General features: G+C 45.5%; 1 protein-coding gene across 5 annotated transcripts in view; it reads left to right on the top strand.

Moving 5' to 3' along the window:
* The window catches only part of LOC133474272 (MAM domain-containing glycosylphosphatidylinositol anchor protein 1), a 271,446-nt gene that overhangs the window by 152,687 nt on the left and 101,697 nt on the right, over window positions 1–17,062 (top strand). For all 5 annotated transcript variants that reach the window (XM_061765798.1, XM_061765795.1, XM_061765794.1 and 2 more), the window contains one exon: window positions 15,448–15,644. In XM_061765798.1, coding sequence (XP_061621782.1) covers window positions 15,448–15,644 — 197 coding nt within the window. The remainder of the gene's footprint in view (window positions 1–15,447; window positions 15,645–17,062) is intronic.

Raw genomic sequence — 17,062 nt, 5'->3', positions numbered from 1 at the left:
CATATCTGCCTCCACGCAGGGCTTCCGATATGTGGAGTTTGCATGTTCTCCCTGTGCTTGTGTGGGTTTTCATTTGGCTTCTTCCCACTTTCCCAAAACATGCATGTTAGGTTCATTGAAGACTATAATTTTTCCATCAGCGTGAATGTAATATTTAAGGACAAATTGTAGTATTTTAAGTTATTCAAATAAGGGGTCTAGTAAATGTAAATATCTACCTTAATATTAATCATATTCTATGATGACCAAACACAAACAATCTAAATGTCTCTTCCTCTCATTTATTTTGTGAGAAAGGAAGAGTTTGAGAGAAAATTATCCCAAATCAATAAATCAATCTTTAATACTTGCCTTTGCATTTTAAATACAGGCAATGCACTTGTTATTTCCAAACGTGGGCCTTCTGCATGTTTCATGGTCTCTTTAGCGCTACGTCTATGCAAAGGATGCTGAATAATTGACGAGACGCGAAGCTGGATCAAATGGCAAGTCTGCCTCCCTGCAGGCACAGTCTTCTGCATCTTTTTATTTTATTTTATTTTTGCATCTGGTTGCACTCACATTGGGTGCACGTGTGATCATTTGTCTGTGTGTGTGTGTGTGTGTGTGTCTGTGTGTGTGTATGTTTGTGTGGTCAGTAATGCATAACATATTGTTAACAAATTATATTGCCAAAAGTATTTGCTCACTTGCTTGACTCATATTATCTGAAGTGACATCCCCTTCTTAATCAATACACAATGTGCACAAAGCAAGGTCCATAAAGACATGGATAAGAGTTTGGTGGGGGTGAACTTGACTGGCCTGCACAGAGTCCTGTCCTCAACCCGATAGAACACCTTTGGGATGTATTAGAGCGGAGACTGAGAGCCAGGCCTTCTTGTCCAATATCAGTGTGTAACCTCACAAATGCATCTCTGGAAGAATGGTCAAAAATTCCCATAAATATACTCCTAAACCTTGTGGACAGCCTTCCCAGAAGAATTGAAGCTGTTATAACTGCTAAGGGTAGACCAATGTTAGGAATTAAATGTCACTTACAGTGGGTACGGAAAGTATTCAGAGCACCTTACATGTTTCACTCTTTGTTATATTGCAGCCATTTGCTAAAATCATTTAAGTTCATTTTCCCCTCATTAATGTACACACAGCACCCCATTTTGACAGAAAAAAAAAACGAATTGTTGAATTTTTTTTCAGATTTATTAAAAAAGAAAAACTGAAATATCACACAACCATAAGTATTCAGACCCTTTGCTGTGACACTATACATTTAACTCGGACGCTGTCCATTTCTTATGATCATCCTTGAAATGGTTCTACACCTTCATTGGAGTCCAGCTGTGTTTGATTATACTGATTGGACTTGATTAGGAAAGCGACACACATGTCTATATAAGACCTTTCAGCTCACGGTGCATGTCAGAGAAAATGAGAATCATGAGGTCAAAGGAACTGCCTGAAGAGCTCAGAGACAGAATTGTGACAAGGCACAGATCTGGCCAAGGTTACAAAAACATTTCTGCTGCACTTAAGGTTCCTAAGAGCACAGTGGCCTCCATAATCCTTAAATGGGAAGACGTTTGGGAGGACCAGAACCCTACCCAGAGCTGGCTGTCCGGCCAAACTGAGCAATCGGGGGAGAATAGCCTTTGTGCGAGAGGTAAAGAAGAACCCAAAGGTCACTGTTGCTGAGGTCCAGAGATGCAGTCAGGAGATGGGAGAAAGTTCTAGAAAGTCAACAATCATTGCAGCCCTCCACCAGTCTGGGCTTTATGGCAGAGTGGCCCGACGGAACCCTCTCCTCAGTGCAAGACCCATGAAAGCCTGCATGGATTTTGCTAAAAAACACCTGAAGGACTCCAAGATGGTGAGAAATAAGATTATCTGGCCTTAATTCTTAGCGGTATGTGTGAAGAAAACCAGGCACTGCTCATCAACTGTCCAATACAGTCCCAACAGTGAAGCATGGTGGTGGCAGAATCATGCTGTGGGGTTAATGCGCCAAGTACAGGGATATCCTGGACAAAAACCTTCTCCAGAGTGCTCAGGACCTCAGACTGGGCCAAAGGTTCACCTGCCAACAAGACAATGACCCTAAGAACACAGCTAAAATAACGAAGGAGTGGCTTCAGAACAACTCAGTGACTGTGGCTGTCAACTAACGTTCACCATCCAACCTGACAGAACTGGAGAGTATCTGCAAGGAGGAATGGCAGAGGATCTCCAAATCCAGGTGTGAAAAACTTGTTGCATCATTCCCAAAAAGAATAATGGCTGTATTAGCTCAAAAGAGTGCTTTTACTAAATACTGAACAAAGGGCCTGAATACGTATAACTGTGCAATATTTTCTTTTTTCTTTTTTAATAAATCTGCAAACATTTCAACAATTCCGTTTTTTTCTGTCAATATGGGGTGTGTACATTCATGAGGAAAAAATGAACTTAAATGATTTTAGCAAATGGCTGCATTACAATAAAGAGGGAAACGTTTTAGGGGGTCTGAATACTTTTCATACCCACTGTAAGTTCATTTGTGAGTCAAGGAAAGAGAGCCTTTGGCAATATAGTGTATGTCTTGAAAGAACAAACTGGCAGACTGCTGTTATCTGGCTGAGAGCAATATTTTCATTCTATGTCTTCTCAGTTGTCATGTCACTTAGTACAGTCGACCCTCTAAGGTCAACAAAACTTAATGGATGGACAGGGACACTGTCCATCCGTCCAGTTTCTACACCGCGTGTCCTAATTAGGCTTACAGGTGAGCTAGAGCATATCCCAGTGTACTGCAATAGACAGGATACACCCAAAGTGGCCTGTCAATCGCAGAACACATACAATTCCGAGTATTAAATGAATGTTTTTGGAATGTAGAAGAAAGCTAGACTTTGTGCAGAAATGCCACGCAAGCACGGGTAGAACATGCAAACTCCACACATGAGGGCATACATAAAAATAATGAAAGACCAACACCCCTTGTCCAGGGTATGCTCTGCCTCTTTCCCAAAGTCAGCTGGGATAGGCTCTAGCTTACTCGTGACCCTAATTAGGAAAGTAGATTGATTAATTGCATTCTTTATTTCGAACATGTGTGAAAGTGACATAAACAGAACTACAAAACAGACAAGATTAAAAAAATATATTAAAGTAAAGTTGAATTACATACACTATATTTGGAAAAGGAGTAGGAAGAAGTACAATTTAATACTTAATAATAACTTTTAATACTTACTTAGTTTTAAGTTAACTTTAAACTTAAATTTAATTGCCAATAGGGTGAATTAACTTTAATAAGTGACGTCATTTTTTGTAATTTCTTTCATCAACGTAAAATGATGATGTAATGATATAATCACTGTCTTTATTATTGCAGAAATGTCATCCCATTAGTGGAATGGCAGACCACCATTCTTCGAGTTACTTGTTAATTTAGTGATGCAATAAAGCTTGTTGATCCACTGTATAGGAAGGAAATCATGCAGAGGAAGCAAAATCTTTCGGCTACTTGTTAATTTAGTAATACAGTAAAGCTTGTTGATTCACAGCAATGAAGCAAATCGAGTATCAGTGTGAGCAAAACACTCAAAACAAATTATTATAATCTACTACACTTCAATCTTCTAAGAGGAGCTAAAAGAAGACAGCTGGCTGCAATTAAATACATTTATAATATTTATCTTAGTCGTTGTAATAGCACCGATACTTGCTTAACTGAAGAGAAAATAGCTCCTCATTAAGCCTTAATAGCTTTTTTTGTCATAAATGTAGTTTGTTATCTGCTTTATTATTAGGCAAACTCATTGAAATGAATTGTGTTGTGCCCTTGAGTTAATCACATTCAAGTGTTCACTCAGACGAGTACATTTGCTGCTCGATGTTGGAATATAGCAACCAAACAACTTAGTCACATAATCACCCCTCACCACACACACGGAGTGCACACAGCAGGTCTAATTCTCTTCCATGACATGCTCGCACTCAATTGAGCCTGTCATCTTCTCTTTGCTCCCCTAATGGTCGTGTACTCCCCGAGTGCTATTAAGGAACAGGACATGATATTGGAAATCAAAGAGGATTTGGAGGCTCGAGGGTGCCGTCCTCCTATAGGGGCGGGTGGGGGTGATCGCCGAGCAGGGGTCTACTTGTTATAAAAACACAGTCGACTTGTTTCAAAAGCACACTTGCTCAACCGTGGCTAGTACGATGGATTATTTCTAAGGAAATCACTGCCGTGGTTCCTCTTATATAAGCCGGGTAATGAAAGCATCTCGCCCCAAACAAAAAGCCGCCATTGGAGGTAGTTTAAATTTGGGTACAGACTTAAAGTGTATAGGGACTGAGCGCTGCCGCCATTGGTGAAACTCTGCAAGTACCTGTCTTCTGTAATAAAGATTTATGATTGCCTATAGATGCCACAAGATGGCAGAAAAGGACTACTGTCATCTAAATGAAACTCCACAATTCATTTCAAAATAGTTTCTTGGCACCAAGATGGTGGAAAAGTACTACTTTTGTCGAAATGAAGCTCCTCAATTCACTTCAACATAGTTCTTTGGCACCAAAATGACATGAGGTAAGGTCAAAGTAAATAGAACAGAACAGCAAATATTGGTTGACAGGTTCGAAAAAAAACTAAATCAGTGAATAGGTGAATTTGTGAATGCCGAACTGTGGCTATGCAGGGATTCATTGGGCGGACAATCCGGTCATATTTGAGCATTTCTCCTCCCTTGTGATCAAAGTCAGCAAGGGGCAGATTCTCTGTTGCCTTTGAAAGATTATCCTGAGTGATTACTCTGCGCGCGGCACGGTGGACGACTGGTTAGAGCGTCAGCCTCACAGTTCTGAGGACCCGGGTTCAATCCCCGGCCCCGCCTGTGTGGAGTTTGCATGTTCTCCCCGTGCCTGCGTGGGTTTTCTCTGGGCACTCCGGTTTCCTCCCACATCCCAAAAACATGCATTAATTGGAGACTCTAAATTGCCCGTAGGTGTGAATGTGAGTGCGGATGGTTGTTTGTTTCTATGTGCCCTGCGATTGGCTGGCAACCAGTTCAGGGTGTACCCCGCCTCCTGCCCGATGACAGCTGGGATAGGCTCCAGCACGCCCGCGACCTGAGTGAGGAGAAGCAGCTCAGAAAATGGATGGATGGATGGATGGATTACTCTGCGCTGTGGGAGGTGATTAGAGTTTTTTTGTTGTTTTTGTTATTTTTTTGTGTCCCAGATCTACTTGGGAAAAAACGGCTGGGCCCACACTCATAAATGTTAAAGCTCTTCAGTATTTTCCGATTGTAAATCCTTGACAATGTGGTCAACACCTAGTTTAGACTCTGTGATTGAGACGTGAAACGGAATAATAGCCATTTAGCCAACCTTGCTGAAACAGAGTAGCATCTGTGTGCATTAACGTGTCTCACAAGTCATTCAACACTATAAAAATGACAAGGAGAAAAGTAGTTACCAGATAAAATAACACTTGCCCGAGCTTCTTCCCTTTCGTTTTTGACTACAACTCTTGCGTCTTCTTTTTATTTTCTGTCAATTTGGAGGCCTTTCTGGCACAGGTCAATCTTGGTACTATGACAGATATTATTACCATAATTTCTCGTGTATAATGCGCACCCATGTATAATACGCACCCCCAAAGTTGACCTCAAAATTCTGGAAAAACCCTTCTACCTATGTATAATGCATTTTTACAATGCATGATTTTGCTTCTACCCATATGATCAAAACATGAAGTATTATCTGTAGTTTGTTAGTTTTTTCAAATAGTTATTCTGACGTTAAGCACTTTATTTGAACACGTTTTTTATTTACTTGCGCTTATTTTGAAATTCACAGCCCTACTTTTATTTAGTAAATGAGAAAACACAGTTGCGCTCATATGTTTGATTACCCAGGCAGAATATTTTAAGATGGGTACAATTCTTTAAAGAAAACATGAAGGGCCAGGCAAGACACATTTCATTTTATTTTAATGGGATTCAAATTAAGAATGGCTAAGAATGTCTTGGAGGTGAAAAGAGTATCAGATCGAGTGATGAGGCTGAAATTTGAAATTGAGGGTGTTATGTGTAATGTGATTAGTGGCTATGCCCCACAGGTAGGATGGACATGTTGGTGAAGGTAGTAATAAGGGTGATGAAGAAGTGATGGGTAAGTACGGTATCCAGGAAAGGAACTTGGAGGGACAGATGGTGGTAGACTTTGCAACAAGGATGCAAATGGCTGTAGTGAACACTTTTTTCCAGAAGAGGCACGAACATAGGGTGACCTACAAGAGCGGAGGTAGAAGCACACAGGTGGATTACATCTTGTGCAGACGATGTAATCTGAAGGAGGTTACCAACTGTAAGGTAGTGGTAGGGTAGAGTGTGGCTAGACAGCATAGGTTGGTGGTGTGTAAGATGACTCTGGTGGTGGGGAGGAAAATTAGGAAGACAAAGGCAGAGAAGAGAACAATGTGGTGGAAGCTGAGACAGGACGAGTGTTGTGCAGCTTTTCGGGAAGAGGTGATACAGGCTCTCGGTGGACGGGAAGAGCTTCCAGAAGACTGGACCACTGCAGCCAAGGTGATCAGAGAAGCAGGCAGGAGAGTACTTGGTGTATCTTCTGGCAGGAAAGGAGAGAAGGAGACTTGGTGGTGGAACCTCACAGTACAGGAAATCATACAAGGAAAACGGTTAGCTAAGAAGAAGTGGGACACTGAGAGGACCGAGGAGAGGCGAAAGGAATACATTGAGATGCGACACAGGGCAAAGGTAGAGGTGGCAAAGGCCAAACAAGAGGCATATGATGACATGTATGGCAGGTTGGACACTAAAGAAGGAGAAAAGGATCTATACAGGCTGGCCAGACTGAGGGATAGAGATGGGAAGGATGTGCAGCAGGTTAGGGTGATTAAGGATAGAGATGGAAATATGTTGACTGGTGCCAGCAGTGTGCTAGGTAGATGGAAAGAATACTTCGAGGAGTTGATGAATGAGGAACATGAGAGAGAAGGGAGAGTAGAAGAGGCAAGTGTGGTGGACCAGGAAGTGGCAATGATTAGTCAGGGGGAAGTTAGAAAGGCATTAAAGAGGATGAAAAATGGAAAGGCAGTTGGTCCTGATGACGTTCCTGTGGAGGTATGGAAGCATCTACGAGAGGTGGCTGTGGAGTTTTTGACCAGCTTGTTCAATAGAATTCTAGTGCGTGAGAAGATGCCTGAGGAATGGAGGAAAAGTGTTCTGGTGCCCATTTTTAAGAAAAAAGGTGATGTGCAGAGCTGTGGGAACTATAAAGGAATAAAGTTGATGAGCCACACAATGAAGTTATGGGAAAGAGTAGTGGAGGCTAGACTCAGGACAGAAGTGAGTATTTGCGAGCAACAATATGGTTTCATGCCTCGAAAGAGTACCACAGATGCATTATTTGCCTTGAGGATGTTGATGGAAAAGTACAGAGAAGGTCAGAAGGAGCTACATTGTGTATTTGTAGATCTAGAGAAAGCCTATGACAGAGTACCCAGAGAGGAACTGTGGTACTGCATGCGGAAGTCTGGAGTGGCAGAGAAGTATGTTAGAATAATACAGGACATGTACGAGGGCAGCAGAACAGCGGTGAGGTGTGCTGTCGGTGTGACAGAAGAATTTAAGGTGGACGTGGGACTGCATCAGGGATCAGCCCTGAGCCCCTTCCTTTTTGCAGTGGTGATGGATAGGCTGACAGATGAGGTTAGACTGGAATCCCCGTGGACCATGATGTTTGCAGATGACATTGTGATCTGCAGTGAAAGCAGGGAGCAGCTGGAGGCATGGAGCAGTTAGAAAGATGGAGGCATGCACTGGAAAGAAGAGGAATGAAGATCCATCCATCCATCCATTCTCTACCGCTTATCCGGGTCGGGTCGCGGGGGCAGTAGCTTCAGCAGGGACGCCCAGACTACCCTCTCCCCAGCCACTTCATCCAGCTCTTCCGGGGGGATCCCGAGGCGTTCCCAGGCCAGCCGAAGGATGTAGTCTCTCCAGCGCGTCCTGGGTCGTCCCCGGGGTCTCCTCCCGGTGGGACATGCCCGGAACACCTCACCAGGGAGGCGTCCGGGAGGCATCCGAATCAGATGCCCCAGCCACCACATCTGGCTCCTCTCAATGCGGAGGAGTAGCGGCTCTACTCTGAGATCCTCTCGGATGACCGAGCTTCTCACCCTATCTCTAAGGGAGAGCCCGGACACCCTGCGGAGGAAACTCATTTCGGCCGCTTGTATCCGGGATCTTGTTCTTTCGGTCACGACCCACAGCTCATGACCATAGGTGAGGGTAGGAACGAAGATCGACCGGTAAATTGAGAGCTTCGCCTTTCGGCTTAGCTCTTTCTTTACCACAACGGACCGATACAAAGTCCGCATCACTGCAGACGCTGCACCGATCCGCCTGTCGATCTCCCGTTCCATTCTTCCCTCACTCGTGAACAAGACCCCAAGATACTTGAATTCCTCCACTTGGGGCAGGATCTCATCCCCGACCTGGAGATGGCATGCCACCCTTTCCCGACTGAGGACCATGGTCTCAGATTTGGAGGTGCTGATTCTCATCCCAGCCGCTTCACACTCAGCTGCGAACTGCTCCAATGAGAGTTGGAGGTCACGGCTTGATGAAGCCAACAGAACCACATCATCTGCAAAAAGCAGAGATGCAATACTGAGGCCACCAAACCGGACCCCCTCTACGCCTCGGCTGCGCCTAGAAATTCTGTCCATAAAAGTTATGAACAGAATCGGCGACAAAGGGCAGCCTTGGCGGAGTCCAACCCTCACCGGGAACGAGTTCGACTTACTGCCGGATATGCGGACCAAACTCTGACTCCGGTCATACAGGGACCGAACAGCCCGTATCAGGGGGTTCGGTACCCCATACTCCCGAAGCACTCTCCACAGGACTCCCCGAGGGACACGGTCGAACGCCTTCTCCAAGTCCACAAAACACATGTAGACTGGTTGGGCGAACTCCCATGCACCCTCGAGGACCCTGCCGAGGGTGTAGAGCTGGTCCACTGTTCCACGGCCAGGACGAAAACCACACTGCTCCTCCTGAATCTGAGATTCGACTTCCCGACGGACCCTCCTCTCCAGCACCCCTGAATAGACCTTACCAGGGAGGCTGAGCAGTGTGATCCCCCTGTAGTTGGAACACACCCTCCGGTCCCCCTTCTTAAAAAGGGGGACCACCACCCCAGTCTGCCAATCCAGAGGCACTGTCCCCGATGTCCACGCGATGTTGCAGAGGCGTGTCAACCAGGACAGCCCCACAACATCCAGAGCCTTTAGGAACTCCGGGCGAATCTCATCCACCCCCGGGGCCCTGCCACCGAGGAGCTTTTTAACTACCTCGGTGACCTCAAACCCAGAGATAGGAGAGCCCGCCTCAGAGAACCCACACTCTGCTTCCCCATGGGAAGGCGTGTCGGTGGAATTGAGGAGGTCTTCGAAGTATTCTCCCCACCGACTCACAACGTCCCGAGTCGAGGTCAGCAGCGCCCCATCCCCACTATACACAGTGTTGGTGGTGCACTGCTTTCCTCTCCTGAGACGTCGGATGGTGGACCAGAATTTCCTCGAAGCCGTCCGGAAGTCTTTCTCCATGGCCTCACCGAACTCCTCCCATGCCCGGGTTTTTGCTTCAGCGACCACCAGAGCTGCATTCCGCTTGGCCAGCCGGTACCCATCAGCTGCCTCAGGAGTCCCACAGGCCAAAAAGGCCCGATAGGACTCCTTCTTCAGCTTGACGGCATCCCTCACCGTTGGTGTCCACCAACGGGTTCGGGGATTGCCGCCACGACAGGCACCGACCACCTTACGGCCACAGCTCCGGTCGGCCGCCTCAGCAATGGAGGCGCGGAACATGGTCCACTCGGACTCGATGTCCCCCGCCTCCCCCGGAACATGAGCAAAGTTCTGTCGGAGGTGGGAGTTGAAACTCCTTCTGACAGGGGATTCTGCCAGACGTTCCCAGCAGACCCTCACAATACGTTTGGGCCTGCCACGTCGGACCGGCATCTTCCCCCACCATCGGAGCCAACTCACCACCAGGTGGTGATCAGTTGACAGCTCCGCCCCTCTCTTCACCCGAGTGTCCAAGACATGCGGCCGCAAGTCCGATGACACGACCACAAAGTCGATCATCGAACTGCGACCTAGGGTGTCCTGGTGCCAAGTGCACGTGTGGACACCCTTATGCTTGAACATGGTGTTCGTTATGGACAATCCGTGACGAGCACAGAAGTCCAATAACAGAACACCGCTCGGGTTCTGATCGGGGGGGGCCGTTCCTCCCAATCGCGCCCTTCCAGGTCTCACTGTCATTGCCCACGTGAGCATTGAAGTCCCCCAACAGAACAATGGAGTCCCCAGCGGGAGCGCTCTCCAGCACCCCCTCCAAGGACTCCAAAAAGGGTGGGTACTCTGAACTGCTGTTTGGTGCATAGGCACAAACAACAGTCAGGACCCGTCCCCCCACCCGAAGGCGGAGGGAGGCTACCCTCTCGTCCACCGGGGTGAACCCCAACGTACAGGCGCCGAGCCGGGGGGCAATAAGTATACCCACACCTGCTCGGCGCCTCTCACCATGGGCAACTCCAGAGTGGAAGAGAGTCCAACCCCTCTCGAGAGGACTGGTACCAGAGCCCCAGGTGTGTGTGGAGGCGAGTCCGACTATATCGAGTCGGAACTTCTCGACCTCACACACCAGCTCGGGCTCCTTCCCTGCCAGAGAGGTGACATTCCACGTCCCTAGAGCCAGCTTCTGTAGCCGGGGATCGGATCGCCAAGGTCCCCGCCTTCGGCCACCGCCCAGCTCACACTGCACCCGACCCCTATGGCCCCTCCCACAGGTGGTGAGCCCATGGGAAGGGGGACCCACGTTACCCTTTCGGGCTGTGCCCGGCCGGACCCCATGGGTGCAGGCCCGGCCACCAGGCGCTCGCCTTCGAGCCCCACCACCAGGCCTGGCTCCAGCGGGGGGCCCCGGTGGCCCGCGTCCGGGCAAGGGAAAACGAAGTCCATTGTTTGTCGTCATCATTAGGGGTCTTTGAGCCGTGCTTTGTCTGGTCCCTCACCTAGGACCTGTTTGTCATGGGTGACCCTACCAGGGGCATAAAGCCCCAGACAACTTAGCTCCTAGGATCACTGGGACACACAAACCCCTCCACCACGACAAGGTGACGGCTCAATGAAGATTAGCCGAAGTAAAACAGAATATATGTGCATGAATGAGAGGGGTGGTGGGGGAAGAATGAGGCTACAGGGAGAAGAGATGGCAAGGGTAGAGGACTTTAAATACTTGGGGTCAACCGTCCAGAGCAATGGTGAGTGTGGTCAGGAAGTGAAGAAACGGGTCCAAGCAGGTTGGAACGGGTGGAGGAAGGTGTCAGGTGTGTTATGTGACAGAAGAGTCTCTGCTAGGATGAAGGGCAAAGTTTATAAAACAGTGGTGAGGCCAGCCATGATGTACGGATTAGAGACAGTGGCACTGAAGAGAAAACAGGAAGCAGAGCTGGAGGTGGCGGAAATGAAGATGTTGAGGTTCGCTCTCGGAGTGACCAGGTTGGATAAAATTAGAAATGAGCTCATCAGAGGGACAGCCAAGGTTCGATGTTTTGGAGACAAAGTTAGAGAGAGCAGACTTCAATGGTTTGGACACGTCCAGAGGAGAGAGAGTGAGTATATTGGTAGAAGGATGATGAGGATGGAGCTGCCAGGCAAGAGAGCTAGAGGAAGACCAAAGAGAAGGTTGATGGATGTCGTGAGGGAAGACATGATGGCAGTTGGTGTTCGAGAGGAGGATGCAGGAGATAGGCTCTCATGGAAAAGGATGACGCGCTGTGGCGACCCCTAACGGGACAAGCCGAAAGGAAAAGAAGAAGAAGAAATTAAACAACTGTCAAGCATTTCAGAAAAGGATTATAATTAAACAGAACCTAATCATTAAGAAATTAATGATTTTTTTCAGTCATTAGTCGTATTAAAAGAAAATAAAAAAAGAATATATATATATATATATATATATATATATATATATATATATATATATATTTCACAAATTCTGCCAGGGCATGTAAACTTATAAGCACAACTGTACATATATCCAGTCATACGTACCCCTGTCATATTGGAATGAAAGTGTAGGCCACACTATTTGCATATACTGGCCACTCATGCCAGAGTAGCATCTGCTCCATTTGCACACTGATTGAGGAGTATCTGTAACATTTGCACAACCATTGTCCCAGATTATCGCACTACTCGTCACTTTAAACCGCATACACTCCTTGAAGTCTCAGTGCCCCTTGCACAATGGTCATTGCACCGGACTATTGCGATATTAGCCATTCGAACTGCTCTAAGTGCTAGAGGACTCTGCATCTTTTTGCACAATTGTTTTTTGTCAATGTCTTTATGTCTCCAAAGTGTTCTGTAAATTGACTGTCTGTTGTACTAGAGCGGCTCCAACTACCGGAGACAAATTCCTTGTGTGTTTTGGACATACTTGGCAAATAAAGATGATTCTGATTCTGATTCTGACATGGCAAAACACAGTTCCCTAATGAAGTCGTCTTAAGTCCATCCATCCATTATCTGAGCCGCTTATCCCCACAAGGGTCGCGGGAGCGCAGGAGCCTATCCCAGCTATCATCGGGCAGGAGGCGGGGTACACCCTGAACTGGTTGCCAGCCAATCGCAGGGCACATATAAACAAACAACCATTCGCACTCACATTCATATCTACGGGCAATGGTGAGTCTTCAATCAACCTACCATGCATGTTTTTGGGATGTGGGAGGAAACCGGAAAACCCACGCAGGCAAGGGGAGAACTTGCAAACTCCACACAGGCGGGGCCGGGGATTGAACCCCGGTCCTAAGAACTGTGAGGCAGACGCGCTAACCAGTTTTCCACCGTGCCGCAGTCTTAAGTCAAAACATAATATTTCCATGGCAAGACATACATTTATTTACCACTCATACCTCACTTAAGTAATTTCCTAGAGAATTCACTGTCTCTACTTCTTTGTGTACATGTCAATCTTCCACAGACAGAATGGCAGCACTCCTTTATTTTCTGTCACACAGACACACCAACTTATATTAGATATTCAGGTCTACCAGTGCACTGCAAATAATCTACTAGGCAAGGACAAAATATTGTGTGCCTGAACACAATCCCCAAAATCAAGTAAACAAAATTGAATGTGTTTATTCCTACTCTTTTGCCAGATCTCCTTCACACAAAGTCACACATTGGTAGTGCCAAGACGAGGCTTTGATAATCGCCCAGCTTTTGAAGGCTGTTGCTGGCATCGCCTCTCACAGCTCCCGGTGACGCCTCGCTGTGTCGCCTCCTGTTGGGCCTTTTGTCACGAGCAGTGTGTTGTCGTTATCAGAACAAGGGCGTCAGTGGTGAGATGAAAGGGAGGGAAAACAGGTGAACACTTCAGAGAGTGTTGAGGAAAATCTCAACCAAACAGATCAAGAGCAACTTTAGTATGAGAGATGTATTAGAGTAAGCAGCTTAGGCGGGTCACTCGCAGTACAGCACGCTCAGGTTTTACTTGAATTTGAACTTTTTGGATGACTTAACAGGAGGCATATCTGCTATGGTGGGTGATCCTAATAATCTCTGAACAGCATTACGTGTTAATATTGGGTGTTGGTACATTGGATTTTGCTTAAAAGCTGTATGTAGTTATTTTTTCAGTTTTAAACTATATCATCAAAGCCCCCAAAACATGCAGCAGTCTTATTACTTATGTTGTAAAGAAAATCTGTGACAGATCAGACTTTTGACCTAAGCAGTCCCATGCATTCCGGGTTGAATAGCTTTGCAAAAGTAAATCGAGTCGACAGATGATTGAACAAATACCAATCTCCACTGCCATGTTTTTACAGTTTTTATTGTTTATGGCCAAATAAAGCATACATCTCCAAATGTTTTTAAATTTGTTTTTTATTTATTGGAGAAACACAAATAGAATCTTTTGTTGTCTTGCAGATAAAAAAGAAAATCACAATTGTTCATATTGAGTGAAAAGGATGCATCTCCAAAGTGTTTTTCTCTTTTGTCCCAAAATATATATATATATTTGTTTTGGTTTTTTTTAATGAAAAATGGAGATAAATCATGGGAATTGGGACCAGTTAATCTTCCTCCGTCCTACATAGTCCAGTCGTTGTTTTTGGTTACTACAATTATCACTTGTTTTAATTGCTATTGCGTTTACATGCATTTAAACTGCATACACTCCTTGAAGTCTCAGCGCCCTTTGCACAATGGTCATTGCACCGGACTATTGCAATATTAGTCATTCGAACTGCTCTAACTGCTAGAGGACTCTGGATCTTTTTGCACAATTGTCAAAAAAAAAAAAATGTACCGGCATTACCAGATAACTAGCAACCCTTTACTGCTCAGTGACTGTTTTTTTTTTTGTCAATGTCTTTCTGTCTCCAAAGTGTTCTGTAAATTGACTGTCTGTTGTCGTACGAGAGCGGCTCCAACTACCGGAGACAAATTGCTTGTGTGTTTTTTGGACATACTTGGCAAATAAAGATGATTCTGATTCTGATTCTGTTCTGGTGAACTACTGTAACCAGGAGCACTGAATCGATGCATGTGTAACACAACTCATTAGTGACAGTGTTCCCTTTTCCAACAGCACACAAGATCTAGCATGCTTAATTTACACATTTTTCCTCTCAAATATGTCAGATTAAGAATGCAATTAGTCAAGTACATGTAGAGTACTTCCCTTGTTACTTTGCCTCGCTCACATGATGGAGTCAAGTAACATAGCAGTGACAAGTCAGCCCACTTCTATGAGATAGAATGCAGCAAAGTGTGAGGAATGCCCGATATGTTTCCATCTTGTTTGATGAGCATTTTATTTCAATTTGGCTGCATTGCATTCACATAACTTGCCGTGAAGGCGTCTGCATGAAGCGAGCGGAGAGGATAGGGAAGGACGGATGCTGATGAGTGGAAGTGGCAGTGATTTTTTTTTAAGAGATGGCAGATACTGAGGGAGGGCAACCTCCATGCTTGTGACAGCAAGTGAAATTGCATCTACTGTGGGAGGGGGAGATGACACTAGTATTGAGAAGTGAACATGGAAGCAAGGCATATTGTGGATAAGGTACAAATAACCACAAAAAAAGAAACTCAAAGCAACTGAGGCATATGGCAAAAAAACAACATTGGACTTCTGGACTCATTCATGAACTGATCACAAGGCAACTGTTTGACATCTTTGTTTTGTGTAGGTAGCAACTGTTTGTCTTTGTTTACAGTTTATACCATGAATCATATTAACAGTGTTTAGTGGCAGAATATGAATTGAAATTTTACTGTGTCATTATAATGTCCTCTACCTCGGCAATGAGTGGCGAGGTCTAACTTGGTTTCATATTTTTCAGACCTGGACACACCAGTTCTGACGGTTCACCAGACCATCAGTGATGTGCGTGGTAGTTATTACCAAGAGAAGACGGTGTTCCTTCGCTGCACTGTCAACTCCAACCCTCCTGCTCGCTTCATCTGGAAGCGCGCAAATGTGCTCATCGAACAAAGCAAAGATAATGGAGTGGACATCTACGAGCCACTTTATACTCAGGTACCGAACACTCTCCATATTTGCTCAGCAACTCTACCTTCTAATATCAACCAATCAACCAAAAAAAAACAGCTAAACCAATGAACCGACGATCAACAAACTAATCTACCTCTCTATTTACTTTCCGTTCTACATGCTTACTGATCATCCAACAAACCTACCTCCCAACTTATCTCCTATCCTCCAATCTCAAACTTACTCATTTACCTACCAACTTTCCAACCTTCTTTCTCATGACCAGCATAGCAATCTACCAAGCTAACTCTTTGTCTTTGAAACTACTGGTCATCTGACCAACCAAACTAGCTAGCTCCCTAACTTTCACACTAACTACCTCCCTACCTTCGAACATATATATTTCCTATAGTTATTAGTGCTTGCCCCAAGCCATCACCTTACTATCTAACCTAGCTTCCAACTTCCTACCTACTGACAATCCCAGCAGTCGACCTACCTTTTTCCTTACCTTCTAACCCCCCTAACTACTTACCAACTAATCATTTACCCAACCTACCTCCCTAGCTCACTGCCTACCTTCCAACCTACCTACTGACTTACTGACTGACAAGCCGACCATCCTTCCTTCCAACGTACCTACACTCTAAAAACGGCTTGGTCAAAAATAACCCAAAATGGGTTATTTGGGTAACCCAATGCATTCCTAAAGTTGGACCGACCCAACAAGTGGTTATTTTAGACCAGCTGGTCTGGGTTAGGGGGTTTGACCCTGCATGTCTACCCCAAAATGGGTTGAACATGACACTGTCGTTGGGTCAAACGCTACCCTGCCGTTGGGTCGAACACGACCCTGCCGTTGGGTCATCTGTGACCCTGCCGTTGGGTCGACTATGACCCTGCCTTTGAGTCAAATGTTACCCTCCCGTTGGGTTATATGTGATCTTGCCATTGGATTGGTCAAATGTGAAATACGAGAGTAGCTTGACCCTTGCACTTACTGCTCCACTTCACCAAATAGAATGCAGTCAGCAGGTGGCTCCAAGTCGCAGCTGAATGAAATAAGTGAAATCAAACAACAATGGTGACTTCAAGAAGGTGGATTTTCTCAAACCAATGGTGGTGTACCTGTAATGTAGCCATCATTTTATACCAATAGCTGGGTTGTGAAATCAGTGCATTTTGTTTTGTTGTGCGCAGGGCATATCTTATCCAGCAGATGTGTTACAAGTTTGACCCAGCATTTTTTAGTGTGTACCTATTTTACAACATTGCCCCCTTTGTACCTATCTAGCTGTGACTATACATGCAACCTACTGTATCTACCTTCCAATCGACAGACTTACCCATCTATCGTTGAACCATCTTACCAATAAACATATTAGCCATCTGACATACCTACTCTCTGATGCAGATGATCTCCCTACTTACATAAAACTGCCTTCCTACACACTAACAAAACC

Source organism: Phyllopteryx taeniolatus, chromosome 2, assembly GCF_024500385.1.
Source record: "Phyllopteryx taeniolatus isolate TA_2022b chromosome 2, UOR_Ptae_1.2, whole genome shotgun sequence".
Classification (NCBI taxonomy): domain Eukaryota; kingdom Metazoa; phylum Chordata; class Actinopteri; order Syngnathiformes; family Syngnathidae; genus Phyllopteryx; species Phyllopteryx taeniolatus.
This window is presented reverse-complemented; position numbering and strand designations above follow the sequence as displayed.